This window comes from Molothrus ater, chromosome 11 (genome assembly GCF_012460135.2).
Source record: "Molothrus ater isolate BHLD 08-10-18 breed brown headed cowbird chromosome 11, BPBGC_Mater_1.1, whole genome shotgun sequence".
NCBI classification, from domain to species: Eukaryota; Metazoa; Chordata; class Aves; order Passeriformes; family Icteridae; genus Molothrus; species Molothrus ater.
This window is the reverse complement of record NC_050488.2, coordinates 13,777,480-13,800,951: the sequence shown is the minus strand read 5'-3', so window position 1 is coordinate 13,800,951 and position 23,472 is coordinate 13,777,480. Positions and strand designations below refer to the sequence as shown.

At 41.6% G+C, this 23,472-nt stretch overlaps 1 protein-coding gene across 1 annotated transcript in view; it reads right to left on the bottom strand.

Moving 5' to 3' along the window:
- Positions 1–23,472, bottom strand: part of PTPRG (protein tyrosine phosphatase receptor type G) — a 394,190-nt gene that overhangs the window by 61,824 nt on the left and 308,894 nt on the right. Inside the window, exons 9-13 of the mRNA XM_036390782.2 lie at positions 19,760–19,944; positions 17,730–17,838; positions 16,002–16,051; positions 12,875–13,670; positions 6,085–6,217 (exon numbers count right to left, since the gene is read on the bottom strand). Of these exons, the coding sequence (XP_036246675.1) occupies positions 6,085–6,217; positions 12,875–13,670; positions 16,002–16,051; positions 17,730–17,838; positions 19,760–19,944 (1,273 nt within the window). The remainder of the gene's footprint in view (positions 1–6,084; positions 6,218–12,874; positions 13,671–16,001; positions 16,052–17,729; positions 17,839–19,759; positions 19,945–23,472) is intronic.

Sequence of the window (23,472 nt, the reverse complement as noted above, 5' to 3'; positions counted from 1 at the left end):
ATCCAGTTTGAAAGTGAGGGCCTGATGTCAGCAGAGAAGATGAGGTTGGATCCCAGACTGGGATAAAAGGGAGCTGATCACAGGCCCTGCTCCCTTTTAATGAAAATGAGCAGCATTTTGAGATACTAAACACAGAATGGCCTAAGAGTCAGTAACTTTACCTCTGACACTGACAAAATCTCACACAACCTGGACCTTCTGCAGTAAGAGCTGAAGTGCTTTTCCTGCATTGCCTGGACTGAGAGCAGATCAGAGGACTCCAGATCAGGCTAGGCTGCATCCCATTTACCAGGCAGTGATCTGCCCTGTCCCCATCCCTCAACACATAAGACCTCATGTGGCCATTCCAAGAGGAAAACAAAGGCATGCCTTGTTCAGTATGAGCAAGGCACAGCTGGGCACTAAAAAAAGAGATGGAAGCTGCAAGAAGTTTCAGGTATGCCACTCACCTCCACGTTTACCCTTGTCTCCCTGGGGAGCTGCCTGTCTCTATGGAGAAGGGAAGTCTCTTGTCCTTGTCAATTCTCCTCAGTGCCTGTGGTGACACAAGCTCTGGGGCACTGCCATGGCCAAGATGAGTGCAGGTGCCTGGATGTGCTCCTCAGGCATCGCTGAGGACAATGCTGGGGTGAGCATCCCCATCCATCCTTCTCATTCCTGCCCTGTGCTGCTCCCTCAGTTATGCTGCTACAGCTCTGTCCTGTTACTACATGAACCAGACTGAGAGCTAATCTGGTTTAAATCAGGACATGAAAACTCCTCTCATTTTTTTAAAAGTTTTTTTTTTTTTAAAAAAAACCACCATAGATTATTTTGCAATCCAGCTCCTCACATGGTTGTACAAACATTTGCAATGGGATCACAGAGGGCAGAACAAGGGCAGGAACAGAGGACCCTGCCTGAACTGCTGCTGCTGAAATAAATACTCAGGCAACTGCATCTGAGGCATTCTTAAAATTAACACCCAGGGTCTAGAAAGTGTTACCACTCAACATCCTCCATGGGTGAGAAAATGAGAAGAATCACAAACATTTTAGAGTAAGCTGAAAGAAGCTTTTATCATTGTAAGCAAACAATTTTACAATGGTCTGTAAATTTGCAATGTTCCTTTTCCAATCAGTACAGTAGATGAACAACACATCGTGTACTCATAAAATAGAACCTAGAGATAGGTTCAAATAACAATTTCAGCGCTTTTTACTACCTGGTACAGGCAGAAGTTTTTTTTTTTTCCCTCCCAATTAAGTTTTAACACTCTCTTAGCTAAGCAGCTGTGCAAGCTCCCCAGAATTTAACACCAAAAGGTAGTTGTCTGAGGCATGGTTATTAGACATGGTAAATATGAGGGTTCTTTATAGTGCAGCTTTTGTTGCTATATTACAAGTTGATTTACAAATACAGCTGACCAACCTTCTTCATTGCTATTTCATCAGTGTCAGAACTCAGATGCTGAAATATTGAACACCTGAGCTTGCTCCCAGTGAGATCTTTGCCACTGAGTTCAACAACAACACTCTCAACCCATAAGTGACTTGGCCTGAGGTCCCACAGAAATCAATGACTGAGTCAGAAAAAAAAGCACATCTCCTGGTGCTCAGGGTGATTTCTCCTGCACAGGAAGGTACTGCCAGAGAAGTACAAGGCTCTGTCACAGGACTTGTCCCAATGATTCAGTTCAATTTGATAGGATGCTTAAGAAAAACTTAAGAAAACTCTCTCTGTCTGCAAAATTCTATAGGGTTTTGCCGAAGGAAAATTAAAGACATCTTTTTCCTAAGCTGTCTCGTATACACACACAGCCATAAAACAAGCAATGCAAGCTTGCTTGCTCTTTGAAAGGCAGCAGCTGCGTTGTTCCAAAAATCCCCCCGAAAGTAAACATATTAGCACTGTATAAACAGCTTGATTTAATAACAAATGCAGTACAATATTCCCACTTTGTCTTTGGGATCATGATGTTGATTGTGGCAATAATTCAAGGTGAATTATAGTATCTGTTCAAAAGAAAGAAAAAGAAAACTCTCCAGCTATAGTCGTGAATGAATTTCTTCCTCTTAGCTGAAAATGAGAAATGGCTATAATTTAGTTCTCATTTAAAAGTTGCTGTTGGCTAAACTCTAAAATCTTAATTGCTTCTTAATATTCTCTGCTTATTTTTTCCCTTTGAAACCATAGTCTATAGAATTGTAGTGTTTAGATTAAAAATCAGAATGAAAAACAAACAGTGGAAGGTTACAGCACTCTCCTAAAATATGTTATTTTCCTCCCAAATGACAGAACTTGCTGTGTATCAAAATATTTCAGTTGATTTCCTGACTCTCCTGCACCTGTGTGAAGATGAAAGTGGCGCTGACCCTGGGTTTACCCCTAAGTGTCAATACTCAGGACTAGTTCAGTTTGCTACAGAATATAGTGGAAGTTCTAGAAAAGACATGTTTCAAGCCATATTACAGCTCAGCATACTGTAGGAACTCATCTTGCTGCAAAAAAACTGAAGTCACACTCAATCCCTAAATAGTTTGGAGGTCACTACGAAACACACCCTGCAGCTCTCGGGGCTCATAGCAAAGGCTGTGAGAGTAACAGTGGCAAAGACTGCAGACAATCCAAGTCAGATTTTAAACTGACCTTGAAGATCTGCAGATGGATCTCATGATACTGAGTCTGGGTATAAAATCACAGATGCAAAACAAATGCCCAGAAATGCAAAAATAAAGTGTTTGGGAAACAGCACCTCATGACGCCCACGTTTTAATGGGCTCTAGACGAGCTAGCAGTGCTCCTGTGAATGTCCCAAAATCCCAGGGCACAGTTTTCAGAAACACTCAGTTGCTGTCCCTACAGCACACAATTTTTGGAACCGGTATGAAAGGAAAGAAAGCAGAAAAAGAAGCACCATTGTGCCACTGTAAAAGTGAATGGTGAATCCATATGGTGAGTAAAACAAGGATCTGGGTCTCCTCACCTTTTCTGTCTGCTAAGACTCAAATTCTCAACTTGGTGCTAAAGAAATCAATTTAAGCACTAAAGGTCCTGGGAGCAACAGTCCCCTTCATCATGCCCATGACAGCTCAAGGATCAGCCAGGCCAGCCTTTCCTCAAGAGGAATCAAAGATGCACAGAAGCAAACTGAAAGTGCAGAATCATTGTCCCTCCTGCCCTGGGAGCCCAACTACCAACAGCCCACAGCGGATGTCGTGGCTCGTGGTCACCCTGTGATTGTGCTCTCCTCATTTTTCTGGGATAAAAGGCAGCACAATTTTTGCAGCTTCATTATGCTGACCTAGTTTATCTTCCACTCTACCAACTTAAAATCACACGGGTCTCTTTGTGCAGCAGTGCCATTTAAAGTAGTGAATCCAGGAAACTTTAGTAGAAAGGTAATTCAGAGCTCTGCTTGCCTGCAAGTTCCCATCCCTTTTCATTATTGAGATAGCCACCACACGAAAAAGATGGAAGTGACCCTTTCTCTTCAACATTAGTCATATTCTTTCACCATTTGTCCAGGATCCACATGAAAAAGGAACTGAGAACAGCAAATTACCTCTGCAAATAAGCGAGTCTTCTTCAGAAATGGCACAGATCATTTCCAAATATATTCAGTTACAAGAAGTCTCTAAAACACAGCATGGAAGCTCAACAGATGGAAAAAGGAAATCTTCATCAAACAATGACAGTCTCCTTTTCAAATAAAGGGAACAGAAAATGAAGCTTCCTTACAAGAAGTCTTCTTCACAAAACTTATTTCTTTGCTGTATTGCAGAATGAGCCACAAAGAGACCAAACAAAATTAATGCTTTGCCAAACCTTCCCAAGCAACTTCTCTAACTCCTTATTTTGGATAATAGGGTACTGATGAGATGGAAACAAGCAGAAGGCTCTGCTTCATTGTTCCACTTATGTCACCACTGGTCTCAAACCATCTAATTCCACAAATGCTCAAAAAAGCAAAAACAAAAATAAAATTTGTTTTACCCTCACAATGCATTGCCAAGAGCAACTGTGTCTCTTCTGCTTCCTCTAGTCATTTGGTTTTGATTTATAATGTTTTCTTCTAACACCAAAACAAAGTACTGCTGTGCAAGAAAAGACCCCCTGGTCTAGCACGCCTGTCCCCTTGAGGGTTATCCTTTCATCACAAGGATTCTCTGCTGTGCACTTCAATACCATGTTTCCCTTTCTGAAATATCTGTCTCAAACTCGTTTTCATGCCATTCGCTTTGATGGCATTATTCAGCAAATTATTCCATATGTTGCCCATTACATCTTAAGCTAAGTATTTTTTCCTGAAAATGCAAATTACTGCTCCTTTCAAACTTCTGAATTAGAGCCTGCAGTGCTTCAAAATCTCTTTTTTTCCTTACTTTAAAACATTCACAGAGGTAAACAGTTTATTTTTTTCCTGAGGAAAGGCAATCACACTGCAAATGAAATGCTGTGCTGCTGCTTCAGTGACATGGTCTGCACAATGTGAAGGTTACTGAGAATGATTTGTGTTCTAGTTGCTTGTTGATTTATCCTAAAACACACATGTATTTTTAATACACTCTCTGCATTTGTTAAAAATCCTCAGAACTAGACACAGATTATTAGAAGGCAATACATATGTCCTCAAGTTTGTTCCTTTATTCTTGCTTCATATTTATCAAAAAACTTCGACTGCTACATGACATAATTTTAATGTCTATATTAATTTTTAATCTCCACCAACTTTAATATCTTTTCAGGAATGGTATTGTTACTCTTTGAGTAAATTAAACACAAATTTTACAATTATTTCTCTTGCACCACTAGTGAAATTGCAAAGAAATGGAAATGTTTTGCAAACAATGATAGGACCAACATTCTTCTAGATAATAGCTGTTAGCATTGTATTTCAAAATCTTTCTGCCTTAGAAGAGCATTTTGTATCAACACTAGATAAATACTACTAATCCTTCATCCCAGTGTTTTGAGATATACCATATCCTTCACAGGACCTGCCTGTGAATGTGACCAAGTTTAGTAAATCAGATAGACAATATATATTCAAAAACAATGGGATCTTTAGAACCTTTCCTATTCCAGCTTTTGTGCATATACCACTGCAATTTTTATTCACCATCTTACTGCAATGATGTCAATTACTTACAAATGTTAATAGAAATTATTTTCACAAGACTATTGCCATTTACTTATTAATTCTTTCAAATGTTCTCAGCCTCAACAATTGGGCCAACTAATTGTCAGCAAATTGTGTACTGAAAAATAGCTTGGTACCTTTGTAATGGATTCTGTAAATATAATGATCAATGGGCTGGTATTTCCCATCAAAGCTACTTTATCCCAGCTAATCAGATTTTGAAATAATTCCTAAATACCTTGTAGGTGGCTCATCCCTGGTTAATGTTAACTTCCAGACAAATGAGGGGCCTCTGGGTTCTGATTTTGACATGAGCAGGTGCTGCAGGTTTTAGTTTACTTTAAATCAAATGGAGAGGGATTTGTTGATGCTAATCCTGGTCTCCACCACTGAACCAATGCCCACTGGTGTGAATGACAGTGTCTCTTTCTAAGAGGCAATCTTTACTTTCAAGACCTTGCAGGCTGCACTTCTGACCTCTTCACCAATGCTAGAGAGCAAAGCTGTGGAATGTGAAACAAGCTTACCCCACTTTTTTGAAGTACAGTCAAAGGAAGGAAAGAACTGCATAAGATTACACAGGAGGTTTGTGGCAAAGACACCCGTGAAACCAAGGCCAGTCTAACTGGGATTTTCTACCACAACCACCTTTCCTGAAGGCTGAGACAAAGATAATCTTTTATAGCTACTTTAGAGGGACTAATTTTGAAAATATTTGTCACCATTACAGCTAGCTCTCCATTAGTAGAGCTCTACCAAGCTCATTTTCATGACATAAAAATCAGTATTTAAGACATCTGAATAGTTAACCAACAAAGCTTTTCTAGCACCCAGAGAACTAACTAATGCATCTATCACTGTAGCTTCTAATAAAATAACAAAACACAGGACCACATTAAAAACAACACCTGGAATGTGTTTCAAATCCTAATCATTTTCCAGTGATAAGGAAACAGGCTCACCTCCAGTAGACAAGCACAGCGATGAGAAGAATGAGGCACACGAAGGTCAGTGCTGAGACCACAATGAGTGGGATGATCCATTCCATTTTACCAGGAGAAGGTCTCGTGGCCATGCTGGAGCTGTTCTTGCCAGCTGTGTGTTAAACACATAACAAAACCAATCACTGGAGGGAAAACAGAATTACTGTATGGAAAAATGTGTAAACAAACAATAGCTTATCCCTTTTACATGCTATGAGTAAACAGAGCAGAGATCCTCTAACTGCAGGGTGGGACTCCATTTGTCTTCAGTCTGAGACATGAGAGCACAGAAGTATGGTGTTTATTGCCACATATGGCTAGGATTTTACTACTGCCTGTAATTATGGTCTCTTAGACACTTTTAGGACTCTTTCGTGCAAGCACCTATTATCAGATGCAGAGTATCCCACTGAGCCAATGCTGTGCTCTGTCACCAGTGTTTGCACATAAATGTACTCTGTTTCTCAACAGTGCAGGACAGCCCTGTTTGCAAAGCTCTGTGTAATACCTAGCTTTAGAAATAAATTTTTTGGTAATTATCTTAAATAAAAATCTTCAACATGTTGGGTGTCATGTCACATCATTTGCAGAATTGTCACAATCTGGTGGGTTACTGCATACGAAAGCACTTTTTAGCATATGGATTGTCAAGATGGGTGGAAGAATGAATGGATAGGATGTGTTGTAACTGACAGAAGAAATCATTATGCCACAGCTTTTGAACAAAATTAAAGTTCGTCAATACCCTGAGATCTGGCTGAGTTAACTCTGCTTCACTTTTTGCATGACATCTCACTAAAATTATTGTATCATATATAAGATGAATATCTAGAAGTTCTGCAAGTACTGGAGCCAATGAGCATAGACACTGCACCAGTGTATTTCAAAAGACATCTAATTTGTGCAAATTCATGTAGACTTGATGAATAAATTGGTTTAGACAGAATGATAAAAGAAAAATGCAGAAGCGGATTCCATATCTTATTCATGTTTCCTAACAAACAGGCCATGGTTTATCAATACCTGTCAACAGGACATAATGGGGAAGGATTAGTACAAACAGCTTCAGATTTCAAGGAGGATTGAAACATGCACACTTGACTTCTACTTTTAAGCCTGTGTGAGTCTTTCCTTACCAACATGCTTCCTTGCCCTCATTCATATTGTATTATCATAGCTTCTGAAACTGCTGCAAATCCTACCAGAAGAACATAATTGCCTTTTCACCATAGGCAGGCAAAACACAGATAATTGGAAGTCACCAGATGTCACATAACATGAAGTCATACTCTATTTTAATAGCATTTAGATTATACTCCTCCATAGGCAGGAGTAAAATTCAACTAACGTGGAAGTAAAGGTTAATTGTAAATGCTTTTGCCTGACTGCTGAAAACAGAGCAAGGCTGCAGGCTGCTGCAAGCCCAGCAAGAAATCTTCCTAGTTTTGAGAACTAGGCTGATAGAGGTAATGCCCTTTAGCAAGCAGCCTAAATGATGTGCTAATCAGAAGGATGTTTGGGGGAAGTGAACGTGCACTTTGATTGAACATCTTTGAATTCCTTGACTAGCAAAGAATAAGGAAAAGAGCAACTCCCAAATTAGAGCAAAGGCTTATTCTCTGTATTTGCCAAACTTACTAAATGCTAAGTCTTGAGGCATCAGTTATTACCAGTGCATTTCAAATCATTTAAGAGCAGGAGAAAAAGTAAGCCTGTGAGGTGTTACTAATCAGAATAGTAAAAGGAACAAATCAAAAAACCATGTGATGTAATGAAACTTTGTAGAAGAGCCAAATAGTCTCACCACCTTATATCCATTAGGATGTTGCTTCAGTTCTCTCCAATGACAATATTCTGTTTAGTTTCACCTCCACATCTTTCAACACAAAACGATATGTTTCTGTTTGCATGGGAAGAAAATTCAATTCCATTGTAAGGACAGCGTGGGCTGGAGTCCCAATGCACACTGTTAAATTCTGCAGTGCTCATGATGCTCCTCTTAGTCAGTCTAGTGTGGAGAACACACAAATGTGCCCCTGCCAACTCCCTGTACCACAGATGTGAGGAGAAGAAAGTGCTCAGTATGCTGAGTGCCAGAATAGCAACTGCCATTCCCTAATGCTGATGGCTGAAATTCCAGTTGGGAATGCCCAAGCAGTGATGTGCTTCAGAAGAAAAGACATAGTTCCTGTGCTGGCTTTGATGAAAATGTCTAAGGTGTTTTCCACTATTTAAGTAATGTGTTGTGAGAGCTTAAGCAAACCAGTGCCAATAAAACTTGTACAAGAATGGCAGCTGGGGCCAGAGGTAGAGCAGTGCAGCTGGAGAGCTGGTGTCTGTCTTGAGTGTCATGGCAGCACAGCCTAGGAAAAGCCAGCATGCTGGATAACTTGGAAAAAGATGAAATGAAAACACACACACATAAAAAGACAGATCTGGGCCTCTACAGTTTCCTGTTCTCCCATATAACAAAACAGTAGGAAATAAAAAAATAGTCACCATTTCATTCTTTTCCAAAGCAAGAATGTCAAGCCCTGGTAGTGTCAACAGCATATCCTTGTAACAGTGCCCACCATAAGCTGTACTTGGCAGGGGATGGGGGAAGCTTAAAAAACGGACTAGGAAACTCCATTTTTGCTAAGAAATGTAAACAGTTTCCAGTGGCATATGCCTTCGTTGAATTAATTCAGTTTGCCTTTTACTGGCTTGGAATTCATCCCAGTAGGAAGGAATAAAAATTATTACAGCATATCTGTTTCAGGAGGTCCCACATGATACAAGCCTTGGCACTACTAAATCTACTCCTGCGTCTGGAAAAGTCCATAACTTCTGTGAACCACCCATTCAGCAGTTCCACCCAGGCACTGGATGGGTGAGCCCTGGCACAGGGAGTACTGGATGGCATCAGGCATCCAGGGAGGCTCTGGCAGTGCAATTCTTGCATAAAGGTCAAGGTAAGAAAGGGGCATTCTAGAGTTTGTGAAATGTGCTTTTTTCCTGCGTATTCCTGGAAAACAGTTCCTGAGAAAAGAAACATGTTTATTTCCCTTAAGTAACACTGCTTGCTATAATAAGCAACCACAGCTGTACTATATAACCTATCTACTTTTATCATTCCTTGCCATTGCACAAACTGCCAGGACAAAGTTCTGTTTGTTGTACCATTTCAGATACCATTAACCAAAGAAAAGCCCTGCTGCTGAACTGCCTCAGACCACAGGGTCTCCTAAGAGAAAGTCAGCTTGCTCATCTTTCCCTTGAGTAAATAAAGTTATGAACTCATACAAATGTATAAATTAATTATGGAAAATAATACTGGCCATATTATTAAATGATGAAAAGGTAAACCCATGTTTCTTAAAGAATTATGACTTTTGATACCAGCTTGTACCATGGTGCAGCTGTTACCCCCTATTTCTTCAAGGCTTACAGGCTATGCACTACTAAGCATGGCTTTTCACTGCCTTCTAACAGATGCCAATCATATTTAATCCTATATCTGAAATTCATAGTTTGCAGGCATTAAATAATTCAATTATTTTCAACCCATTCTGCTGTTTGCTCTTGTAAGCTACCATGTACATCTCTGAAGATATTTAAAAGCTGTCTGGACACCATCCTGATTGAAGTGCTATAGGGAACCCTTCTAAAGCAAGGAGACTGGACTAGCTGACTCCAGTGGTCCTTCCCAACTTTATACACTCTGTGATTCTGTGTGAAAATGGCTCAAGTGCCACATGAAAATACAGCTTAATAATCCTTGCTGCAGATGGAGAAGAATTACACAGATGTTTAATTATGCTAATGAGGTAATCCCTAAAAGGCTTTTGTAACCTCAGACCTGGCAAAGACTGCTGTAAAATCCAATATTCAGTCTTTGTTCAATGCATACATCAGGCTTGAAATTTAACCCTGCACATCAAGATCTCTCTGTCTCTAAACTCCCCTCTCATGGGAGGAACTCAGCAGAAGTGAGTGAGCACTGAGGGATGGGAGGACCTGGCTGAAATTGGGATGAGGAGTCAAACCTGTCTCTCTGTCCTCAGTGCCAGCCCACCACTCAGGCTTTTGCCCCTATCCCACAGCTATTACTTTGCTTACAACAGTCTAGTTGTTGTCCAGTTAAAAAAAAAAAAAAAAAGGCCTATTTAACTGTCTGGTACAATCAACAAAAATTCTGTGGGATAGTATCTGCTTTAGCCTGATTAAACTGAATCATCCTGGGTTTCATCTTTTTCCCTTGCTTATTTTTTTTTTTTTTTCCTTTCCCCTCCCTCTTTTGTGAGAGTATAATTTTAATTGCTGTTTTTCTGATTTTCAGGTTTCAGAGACATGGACAATGCTGAGCAGCTGTGTGTGTAACAGTTGCAGCTCAAAAGTACAATTAGTCTAATGTGGGCACCAAAACAGAAAAAGATGATCAGGGAAATGAAAGAGAAGAATGCAGGCAAGCATTCAGTGACAGAAGACAATCATTAGCATTGGCCAATACCACAGTCAGAAAGAGGCCAGTGCCATTTGGAAAGTAATGACATGGCCTCAGGAGAGGTGTGTGTGTGTATGTATGTGTGAAGTAAGCACTAAAAGAAAATGAGCCTTGCTGCACTAATTGGCCTCGCACTTTCCCTGTAATTTCTCATGAGTTCCCTGTTCTCCTCTAATCATGCACACTCATGAGTACTTCCCTCTTCAGTTATCTCCTTACAACTGCTAATTTGATGCTATATAATTAATTTTACAAAGGTACATTGTTATGAAACAATTTTCTACTCTTTAAAATGATTAAACTTTCTACTCACAAAAACATTTTTGAAACCTTGACAGCTTTTAAAAACCTGCTTTTAAAAGATGCAGAAGAGAAAAGATGCTAGAAGAAAAGATACATCCAAAAATGTTTCTGTCCTCACATTGGGACAGAGTAAACTGTACAGATGCTTTCTGCTTACTTTGGAAGTGGCCTTAACAGTCTTGGCTGTGCTGCTGCTCAGGAATCCTTTCAGACACTTCTGGCAATGCCCCTTGGCTTCACTTGTCTTGATTTCAGGCTTACCTTGTTATGGAAAACCTTTAAGGCCCTTTCTCACAGGAAGAGGTCTTGTTATGGCTCGAGTTTCACTGAACTCAACTCCTGGCATGAGTTAGGTCAGGTCTGTCTGTATGAATTGCAAATTTCCATGTTGCTGGGGAAAACAATTAAGCTGAAGCTACTAGTCTTAGGCTTTGTACTAGTCTAATTCACCAGCCTGTGTCTTTGGTAACCTAGATCCAGCGTGGAGCAAAACTCCTTCTCCTGCATTCCCAAGTGTCTTCTGACAGGACAGCACTCCCAACAGGCCTCCTTCCTAACCCAAAGGTGATTAGAGCAAGTGGCAGGTTGAAAACTGCCTGGCAGGCATCTCAGACTTATTCAGTGGGAGCACTGGCCTTTGAGGGTTTCCAGCTGAGGAGTAAGAAAAACAGCAGTGTATTTAAAAAAAAAAAAATCAGCACAACCTGTTGCAGGTTTCTCAGCTTCTGCATTGTTAATCTGATCTCTGACAGAACACTTATGATTCATAGCATTACAGACTGGTCAGCATTTCTGTAACAAATGCTATTAAAGATTGGATTTAGCTTTGTTTTTTAAATTGGTTCTGAACTATTACTGAATGCACAATATCTGCATTTTTGTGTTTATCAATGTAGGGAAAAATAAATATGCAAGGCTTTTCCACACTACTTTAGAGCAGCTTTGATGGAAAATGAAAATTATAAAACACTCTACAGATTAGCAAAACAAACGATAGTAGTAAAATACCCCCAGAAAACAACAAACAAAGAAGTGCACTATCTCATAAATGCTGTGGTAATACAGATAATCACTCAAATAAATGTCTAATAAATATATCAAGCTAAATCTAAATAAATAAATCTAAATAAATCCCCATGCATGTACTCCATGTGCCTCCTGCAGTTTTCCTCACCAGTGCCCGGAGCTCCCCAAGCAGGAACACGTGTGGACATTCCGTGGGAGCACCATGAGGGACCATGAGCTTGCAGAGGCCTGTGCAGCAAACCCTGACCACACCAGGCTTGGTGCACATGCAGATCTCCTGGGCAGGCTTCCAAGAGGTTCTATTTGCTGTGCACACACTGTGGAGCTGGTACATACATCCAGAGTTGGAGTGTACAGGAGCATTGGCAATTCTCAACAGGACAAATAGAAAATATGTGAACTCTGCCTGGCTAAGATTTTCTTTTCTTCCCCAGAAGGTGCCTTGTTTTGGAAGATCAGAGAATGTAGGTTTTGTGTTGAGAAATAAACCAGCAATGATCCTTGATTTGGGAGAATATCTCAAAGCTCAGTCAGCGAGAATCCTGCAGATAAACTAAATTAGCTAGAAGCACATATACCAAACTTCCTATGAAATTCCAGTTCAGCACAGCAGCCGCTCTTTCAAATTAATTTCACAGCTATAGTTCATTGTGTTCCCCTCCCTTTTTCTTTTCAATAAAGTTCGTGATGTAGCATGTTGGGAGTGAAAATTTTTCCAGATTTTCTCTTCCAATAAGCTACAAGGACCATGAATCTGTCCCAATTAAAGGATATTCCTTTCCACTCTGCTCCCCCCAGTAACAACTTGTGGGGTTGGGTCCTGAGACAACCTGTCAATCACATGTAGCCAGAGATCACAAAAATGCTGTATCTACTGGAAATCAGTAAGGAGTTTGGATCGTGTTGTTTTTCAACACTTACGTAGTAAAAATGTTTTCCCAGAAGATGACTCACCTGGGTTAATGGTGATGAATTTGTTATCTGAGGGATGTTCCTCTGGAAACCTGTCCATCTTTGGAGGAGGATTTCTTGTAGTCTCTGGTCTTCTTGGGATCTTGCCCGGGTACAGTTCGTCGGTGAACGCTGGTGGCACTTGGGTGGAAGGGAGCAGCTGGGGCTGAGTGTCGGCTTCGGCAGAGCTCTCCTTCTCGGCACCTCCAGCCGTGGGGGCAACATTTTCCTTTGGCACTTCTCCCGGTAGGGTTTTATTTCCTTCTTCCTCAGCAGTCCTGTTGGGGGAAGCCACGGCCACGCTGGGCTCTGTGCTATTGCGTGCCTCCGAGGCCGCCGTCGCCCCGCTCTTCTCCTTCTTTTCAGCATCCTTTTCTTCCTCTTCCTCGTGCTCCCGCTCCCCGTCCTCGCTTTCACTCTTTTCATCCTTCTCCCCCTCCTCGGCTCCCTCGCCATCCTTGGTGAGCCCCGAGTCCCGCTCGGGCCCGGGGGAGGCGGCGGCGGCCTCGGTGGTGGCCACCACGGCGCGGCCGGCCTGCTTGCTGGGGGCAGCGGCCGCGGGCAGCCGCGTGGGCCACACGCTGCTGGGGAAGGAGGAGATGCCCCCGCCGCTGAAACCCAGCCCTGCCAGCAAGGTGCTGGTCACCACGGAGGCCACGGTGGCCTGGCTGCCGCTGGAGGAAGGGCCCATGCCTGTGGCCATGGACACGAAGGAGAAGGGGAGCCCCGAGGAGGTCCAGGTGGAGGAGCCGGAGCTGATGGGAGCCATGTCTGCTGAGGAGGCAGGAGATGCTGTGGGCTTGAGGAGATCATCGGCAGCACAGGGGAAGAAAACACAGCAGAAAGCATCAGCAGGGGCCCAACATACCACTTGGGGTCATTCTCTTGCTTTTCCCTCCCTTTTCACACACGTGCTAGTCTCCTAAAACCAGAGATCCAACACCAGCTGGATGAAAGGCTGAGCCAGGACAGAACGTGCCACAGAGCTACCAGCAAACCACAAAGAGAGGAAACCTCCCTGCCTGCACCACATCATCATTAAAACCCTCTTTATCCTTATCTTTATTTTACATCAAGACCTTCTCCTCCCACATCACTACTGACTTGTGAGTAACATTTCCTCTTGGGGTGAGAAGAATGTAAAGGAGTTTAATGAGTTTAGCTGCATTACTCACAGTGCTTTAATCCTCAGAAGACAGGAGTTTAAAAATACTGTGTTACATAACGGCTGTCCCAAAATAAAGGCTGCCAATGTGAGCATCCATGGCTGGTGGGGCTGCTCTGACAAGGAACTCTGGCTCTTCCCACGCACATTGTGAGGGCCTCAAAGGATACTATTTTTATTTCCTTAATTTACCCATTAGGATTATTCTCATAAGGACTGGTGTTGCTGTGAGGCATTGCTCTTGTTAGAAAAGAACTGCAGCATGGCCAGCTGGGCCCTCCTGAAGGACTCAGAGAGCATCAGGAGCCCTTCAGCAAGCCGCCACCAAGTCTGCCAGGACCTTCAGGCTGTGACACCCATGCTTTCCACATCCACAGGACTCTCCCTGGCCAGCACCAGTGAATGAAAGGCAGGACTGGCAGTGCCTGCTTCACTGAGAAAAGTGAAGGTGATGAACTATGGACTTTGCATCCTCTGCACCCTGCCAATATTATTCTAATGTCAACCCACTGCATACATGAGTGTCCTGCACACATGTGTGTGCTCTGCTGTAATAAAACCCCTCTGTACACATATAAAGAACTAAACCTTGGTCTGTTCATAAAGAACTAGTCCTGAATTACATGTGGAAAAAGAGACTGAAGAGAACTGTCTAAAGACAAGGAATAATTCTGTGGAAGAGCTGTGTCAGCGGTTCCTCTGGACAGCCTGACCATTCTCCCTCTCTGAATTACTGAAAAATGTCTCACATTACTGAATTCATCAGCAGGAGGACCATTAGCTGGAAAGATATGCACCAGATGAGGACAAAAAAAGGGTTAAATAGGTGCTGCTGAACATTGAAAAAAAATGTAAAATGTTTATTTTGGAAACTGAAATTTGTAACCTTAAAGTATTTCTGCATCTCTCTGCAATTCCCGGGTTCAGTCAAGCTGTGTAGTTGAAATGCTGCAGCAAACCAAGCAAGGCTGCTTTCTCACATTATTTTTGACCAGCTGCAATCACAGAAAACCTGAGATCTCAGATGAAAACCTGTGCTTTAGAGATTTCAAGCCAAAACTTTAAATAAGCCTCTAAACTTTCAGATACTTATCAATCTGAATCCCTAAGGCACTGTGAGATTTGCTTTTTGCTGGCATGAACAGTCTCAAAGCTGGACTGAGTATTAAAATTTGACAGCAGATTTTATGTATCTAGAATACCTCTATACATCATTAAACAAACATAAATCATTCAAATGCAAGCTTTGTATATGTTATTTCCTTACTAGGGAGTATATCAAACTGGATCAGAATAAAACCAGAAGCAATGTACTTAGAGTAAATTCAATAGTATGAATCCAGCCCATAAATCTGACTGAACAACTCAGTACAATGGATGCCAAGAAATTTAGGTTATGGATACTTTATAGTTTATTTATATTAAACAACCTAATAAGATGGTTTCAAATCTGAAACAGTGTATTCCATTTTTACTGTAAATGTACCAACATTTCTGATTCTGGAACACAAAAGTTGGCCTCAGTGACATGGTACAGTCTCACCTGAATTAAAATAAAACAAAGACATTTTTCAGGCTTTATTCACGCAGTAACAGGTATCCTTAAAGCACTGGATGAGCAAAGATGTTCTCTGTGTGTGAGGCCTTATTTCTGTTGCATATCAGCTATACAGTAAAATAAATTAAATTTATTTCCACAGTCATCATTGATATTTTACAAATCTCCTCTAAACGGGTTGAATACAGATTGAGGCAAACTTTTTAACACTTGATTCTCCAGTGGTCAAAGCCTCTCAGAGCATGAAGCTAGAAAACCATTTCATATTGGAACTGCATTTTATGCTATAAACCCTTATGTGACAGGTCTGGACACCCCTTCCCCAGGAAAGCTGCAGATTTCCAACATCGTGCTGCCACCTGGTGGGAAATGTCCCCAAATCCCCATTCCCTAAATTCATCACTTACCACTCCTGTCTTCACAATTCGGGTCCCCTCGAAAATTCGAGTGGTGTTAGCTGGGGAGGGAAGAAGAGCAGCACGTCAGGGCAGGGGAGGAGGCAGAGGAGCAATTGCTAAACATGGGCTGCAGAATACAGGTACAGGGCTCAGCCTGGAGCAAAGGCAACTCAGCTCTTTGGGCATTCCTCACTCACTCTGCACTTGTGTCTAAACACAGACTTGCTTGCCTTTAATTACTCAGGCCTGGCAGTGCTGGCTTACGACAGAAAACAAATTCTCTCCTTCAACCCCAAGCTGGATGAAATATCCTGACTTACACAGGAAGCAAGAGTAGCTTGATGATAACAGGTTTTTTTTCTGTCCTTATAATATTATCATTATTTATTGCTATATATCTGAACTACAACTACCATTAAGCTCTGATAAATGTTTTGAAAGCTCAAGTGGATTAATTTTCTAGGTTAGATATTGGGTACAGCCAGAGATTAGAATAGCAGCTCCTTTTTGGGGACCTGTAGGAGGAATCACATCATTTGCTCCCACTGCAGATGTGTGTATCACTTTCATGGCATTGAATACTGGGCTAGAGTATCCAAAGGAATCTCCTACAGAGCTGCCAGTAATGATTTACTCCTAACTGTGATTAAACAGTTATTGTAGTCATACTTAAAACAATTTTCCATTCCATCATCTAGTAAAAGATAAACGATACATCAGTTTCTAACTTCTGCCTAGCACTTAAAAGTGAAGCCCAAAACACCGTGCTGAGGTACAAGAACAGAGCTCCACATGAGTTGTGACTTGGACAGGACACTTGTCTGATCCTGCTCTCTCTGCCACCACAGGAGAACTAAACCATGTCTGTAGCTTGACATCCCTCAGACACCAAGTGCCAGCAAAGCAGGATCAAAACCCCCATACTTTCTGAAAATGACACTGAAAAATGCCCCTATTATTTTGTTCCATATACAGCATCAGATCCAAGTGACAACTCTTTGCTTCATCCTAAGGATTTAAACTTTTAACTCTCTACTCATTTCTTCTTCCATTACCCATTTTGAGGTTTATGCATCTATAAGCTGGAGTGGGAGGGAATGCTCTCATCGGAGGTCAAATTTGCCCTACTTAATAAAAAATGTCTTAATAAATTCCCAGGAAGGAACAAAACTTTAGCACTTAAAAAACTTTAAAATAATCAAGTTCTTCTACCAAATCTCAGCTTTACCAGATTTCTCCAATAAACTTAAAAGGAAATCTATGACAAAGGACAGCTTATCATCTAGTTCTTTTGATTTTCTTTAAATATGTATGTTTTGGAAATCACTGAGGCTGCGTGCATGGTAAAACCTGGATGTCTCCACATGTGGTTGTCAAGGTAGGACTGATCTCCTTTCCTCTTTACATACAACAGACACCGATCAGACTCACATTCTGTTAGAGCTGTGCCTCTGATGCATAAGCAGTCTCTGATGAATTTGTTTCAGAAAACTAGTACCAAGAAAAGCTCTAAATTCTCCTAAAACCTGACAAAACCTGACAGTGAGAGGTGTAGGCAAGCCCTCCTCACTGGAAATGAGATTCAGATCAAGTCACCGGTCACAATATGAAATTAGCATTGTCTACATGCATTCAAGTATCTTCTGAAATAACTTCACACCACATTGCACTCTGCAAAGAAAACATTAAGCAAACAGAGAATAGTTCAATATAAAAATTTGTATGTGTTTTTTTTACCTTGAAAGAGCATAGTCTGGCTAAAGTCACTACGCATTTCATTTCGGCAAACTGCTTGAACTCTGAACAGATAAAGGATGTCAGGTGAGACATGGCTAATGATGGCCTTCTGTTTAAAAAAAATAGATATTATTCAGTTTTTTACCCCCACAGTACTGTCCAAGATCAGTTTGAAACATATAAAGCATTGTGCTAACACAGAACATTTATGCCATGTAAGACAAGCTATATTTCTATACAGAAATATTCAGTGGTTCCCTGGGGAGGGCAAGGCTGAAGGCTGAAGGGATGCACCCAGACACTGCTGACTCTGCCCATGAGAAAGAAATGAGCACATCCCACATCTATTCTCATAACAGTCTTCATGCTTCAATGTCTCTGCTCTCCTCAGAAAAACTTAAAACTCAAGTCATTCACGTTTACAGCAATTATAATAAGATTTTTTTAGGTGGAGATCCATGACCCAAACACAGGATAAGCCCAGAAAAGTCACTGCATATTCAAACTGACTATTTTGCAACAAATTGGCTAAGACAATTTGATGCTGGTGTGCTGTGCAACATGATGGCTGAGCATCCTGGGCTGGGATATCCCTGCTTACTCCTAGACCTGAGAGTTTCCACATCACATCAGTTCACAGGAGAAGCTACATGAGTCACTTGAAATACTTTTTATCTCTACAGCAAAAACACTGTCTAGCTCTGACTCAAGATGGGACAGCCCAACTGTATCTGCCAGAGCACTGAAAACAATCTGCACTTTTCTCTGAAAATGGGTTTCCTCTTCTCTTGCCCCTAAAATAGACTAAGATGTCATTGCTTTCTTAAGCCAAAGCTCTGCTGAACAGCACAAGGTCTCACTGCAATTTATGTCCAAACTATCACTCCATCACATCCCTTGCACTTGTAATTATTTCTTTTACATTAAACAGGATGCTTTCATGGTGCCCACCTCATTTTTTGCTGATTAAGGCTCTCCTCCTTATACCTGATTAAAAAATCTCCCTTAAGAGTGTGAAATTATGACAAGAGAGAGGTTACAATACATCATAACCTTGGGTGCCTTTCAATGGATTCCTTTCTGATTTCATGAGGCAGATCGTTCCCTAATGTGACCCAGATAACAATGTCTAGTGGGGAAATTGGAAATATAAATGGAAATGAACTAAAAGAAGCTTCATCTAAGGGAATAAGAGGAGTATTATTGTATAACTGATTGAATGGGCCCAGAGGACTGTGTATTTGAAAAAAAAATATGGTAACAGTCATTAGGAATAACACTGTGCTGCTGCATTTTTCATGTGCATATACAATTACTGATTTCATTATTCTAGAGGCTTTCTTTGATTAACAATAAATGGAGGCCTTTCAAACCTGAATATGTCACTCTGGTTTTATATGCAGAGAATGTTAAGGACCAGTACAATACTTGCTTCCACTTAGACAAGAATGACAAGCAGATGAAATCCTAAATGGAGGAGATAGAGCAGTGTTTCCATCTGTGCTGGAACTGTCTTTCTCTTCTCTCTTTTTCTCACACTGCCAGATGTAGGCAGTGCTTTTACAGGGCCACTCCAAAATAATCTTCAAGCCCTGACTATGCAACTCCTGCCTCTGGCAGCACTTGCTGCCAGAAACTGCTCCAAAGCCTACAAGGGGCTATGCACAGTGAAAAGCCTGAGCCCAGGAACAGATTTTGGGGGATCAGACTTTTAATGTGAAAATCTGTAAGTTGAACTCAAGCCAAAAGGTATTCAGAGCCTCACCATTTCCTGAGCCAGCTGCTTCTCAGTAACACTACATGAAAAAGTGTCTGCAGATTCAGTCCTTCATGCACTCACATAAACTATAAATTCACACTCCAGTGTTTGGGTAGCCTGTTAGGCAACGTTCAGCTAATGCTGAACATTTAAATAGCAATTCATCAAGGGCCAAACAACTGCTTTTCCTGCTCTACCCACTTCTACCAAGAAAATAACAATATAAGGGTGGCTTGATACATATGTCTGGGGTTGGATGCTGTGCTTTTACCAGGTCCTTGTCACTATCCTTGGTGAAAGTCTTCTCCTTTTCATCTTCATTTTTAGTCCAGCTGTATGAGATCATGTAGTTCATGATTGGAGGGTGGTAAATGGTTTCTGGTTGGTTCCAGGTTACCAGTAGTGCTGTCCTGTTCACAGGCTGCACTTTCATGTTGACTGGAGGAGTGCTACAAGCTGAAAAACAGAAGGAGAAAATATGAAGCTCTTCTAAATAACTGAGAGAAAACAAACAGAATGAACAGTGCCTCACTCTAAGAGCTAGGTTTTTTTCTTTAATGCCCTGGCCTGCAGTAACAGCTTAGACTGCAATCCACTGAGACCAATGGGATTTAATACCACCTGCAGCTGCTTTCTGCTCTCCTGAGTAAAGTGAGTGAGAGAATCCATTCTCTGCAGGCAGGTTGCTTAGCTCTCCACTTAATTCTCAGTCCTGACATTTGCACCTACTCTTTAACTTGGTGACTGAAGAGCTCTGCACTGCAACATTAAGAAATACAGTGGACCTGATCCCCAGCTTCCCTCATCCCCACGCTCCTGCTGTTAAGGGGTAAATACCCCAGTGTGCTCTGCTGGCCCTGGAAAGAGTTGAAACCTCTGAAAATGCGGCACCATTGGGTCAGTAAATGTTCTCTTGTTAACCTAGTACATTTTTACAGTTATTTTATATTCTTTTTCCTATATATCTTTCTTCAAAGATGCTCAACAGCTTGTCAGTAATGTACTACCAGCACAGGGAAGAGTGGCTCTTTGATGGCCTTGGCCATCTCCTCTGAGCAGAGGAACCCCCAGGCAGCCCTGCCCTCCTAACCCTGCCTGCAGCCTGGAGGCACAAATCACTTCTCAGCCTTGCTTAAGTCACTGGGGACATCAGCACAGGGACAGCTTAACCTCTGGGAAAAAAACCCAAAAAACATGGCTTCTGCATCCTCCAGTACCAAACCCAACATTCTGCAGGGCAGACCAAGCCCAGGCACAGATGATCCTGGCTCCTGGAGGAGTGGGGTGTGCACAGTCCCCTGGCAGCACTGAGGAACTCTTTTCAAGGAGTTGCCTTGGAAAGCTCTGGCTGGGGATGCACAACACTAGATGGCACTCACATGCTGTGGGAAAACTGCATCATCCCCTTCCCAGCTAGAAAGAGTTTAGATTTTTTTTCCCTCAAGCTTTAAAAATCACGTTTAAAATACCCAATTCAGGGCAGATTCTCACATTCTCTTTCTCAGTATAAACCCTGAACCAAAGAAAATCACTTGCAATGATAACTAAGCACATGTGCCATGGCAAAGGAGCTGGTCTCTTCTGGCAAAGTGTCACCCAGCCCATCAGGCTGACACTGTTTGCAGAATTATTTTTCCCAGTATGACTTTTCCTCTTGAAGCCAACACATTGAGCTTGTTTGCACTCTGCAGGTATGTGACTGCATGTATATTTGGCCATTATTTCACTTCTAAAGAGTCCTGGCAGCACTGAAAGGGAAAAATGTCTATTCCTATGCCTGGACTTCCAGGTTGGCCAAGCAGCACTGCTGTTATATTACTGAAATAGCTACAGTTCTTAAATAAAAATGATTAAATGCCTTAAACACCAGTATTACCAGTACTATAGAAAAATATCTGTCAAATGCCTTTGTGCAGTTATAACTCACATTTTGTAGCTAGCTGGAAAACACAACATGAATTACAGAAATATGCTTGGGCAGGAAATATCATTGATATTTGCTCTTGCCATGAGAGGTGACAATCCTGAATTTTTGCAGTAGATCCTTCTGTTCAACCCAGAAGCATGATCCAGCAAAACATACAAACCCTACAATACCTTTGGATAAATGTATGTGAGTTTCTATCTACACCAAGCTGAAGGGATCAAAGCAGCATGCTGCTGTCAGTGCCACAAAGTGAGAAGCCACACCATGGCTTCCCTCTGGCTCCCTCCTGGCCCCCCAAAGCACAGCATGAAGGTGGCCAGGACCTGGATGAGATGGGACAGCCAAAATCCACCTCTGTTATCACTATTTACAGAGCTCCCTGATCCTTGGTATGCCGCTCCATGCTCACCTCTTTCCACTGAGATGGTCAGATCAATTCTCCCTGACATCACTGTTTATTGATAACTGCACCAATAAATCATAACTGCCCTCTTTGACGCCCTTTGTCATCACAGAATTACACTTCAAAATGCCAGGCCAGCCTTTACTGCTCCACCTAATCAAATCCCATCAGAGACAGAGCCAGGGTGAAGCACTACCCAGACCTAAAACTCTTACCCAGTCCTTGTCCTCCAGGAGGACATGCAGAGATATATATATATATATTTAAAGTAATCATGCATCGAATTGTTTTAGAAATAATTCAAGCAGGTAACCTTCCTGAGAGACAGAGAGATCCACCTTAATTGCAGCAGCCCTCTGAGTGCTGTCTGGCCAGTTGTTTTTCACACAAGGAGCCCAAGCCACCCCAGGGAGAGGGGGCTGCCAGGTCCCCAGCTCTGTGCCACTCTCTGCAGCCAGCCTGGATGGCATCTGGAACAGCCAGAGAAGTGGGATTCCCGAGGATAAAGAGGACACCCTCAGACTCAGAGCCAGGACACCCTCCCTGGCCCAGGCCCCTGATCCAAGGAGGTCATGAGCCCTTTGAATCACCTGGGTGACTCTGATGACTTCACTGAGGACAAGCCTCATTCACAGCCAGCTAAAATGAGGCTGAATTTACAATACTCTGATTTCTCAGTAAATATTACAAAATTTTCATGACTTAGTATGACTTGGCTCAGTTTACTCCAAGGCAGAGAGCAGTATCTGAAAAACCTGGAGTAATTTAGTATTAACCAACCTTTTCTGTTCAACTGCATTTTTTTAAAACAGCTTATGAATGGGCAAAAAATAATTTTTTTTTATAAAATGAAACATATGGTTTTATTAATTTAACTAAGCCTGCTTAGGACACAATGGAATAAAGAAACATTTGATCCAATCATTCAATTTGATGATTTAATTAAAGTGATACATAATAACATAGTGAATGTCTGAAAGGCAAGGAAAAAAGTCCAATGATTTGACCATCTATAAAACAACTGGCATTTCCCAGAGATCTAATTTTTCTTTCAATACTCTCTGTGCCTTGGATTTCTCAAAGAAGATTAAAAGAATCACAGGATAAAGGACCTCTACTGATTTTGCAAAATGTGCAGCTGAAGAAGAGATAGAAATGCAGGAAGAGGTTGGGACAGTGAAGGGGAAGTTTAATCAGGACACACTAAAGAGAAACACAAGCTTTTCTTTTTCTTTTTTTTTTTTAACAAAACCAGGCTTAATAAGAAAAAAAAAAAAGAAAGAAAAGCCTGTGAATTCACAATTTCTTGAGAAAAAAATAAGACCCAAAACCAAAAAACAGCATTATTCCACACTGAAATAGCACCTCAGATAATTTTAGAAAAAATATTACTAATGCTCTGCTTAAAATTCAGATCCTGAGGGATATTAAAATATTGTGGGGGCTTTCAGGATGCCTTTCTGTGGTGTGTGCAATCCTGAGCAGATACCTGCACAGGTCTGGCAGGACACCAAAGCCACTGTGTGTCCTGGGCTGGCAGCCCCATGCCAAGACCTGTGGAGATCAAGCTGGGACAACCAGGCCACATCTCAGAGGCACTGAAGAGGCAAGAGCCTTTGCAGTACCATGGCCATGCCCCACTGCAGGCACAGAC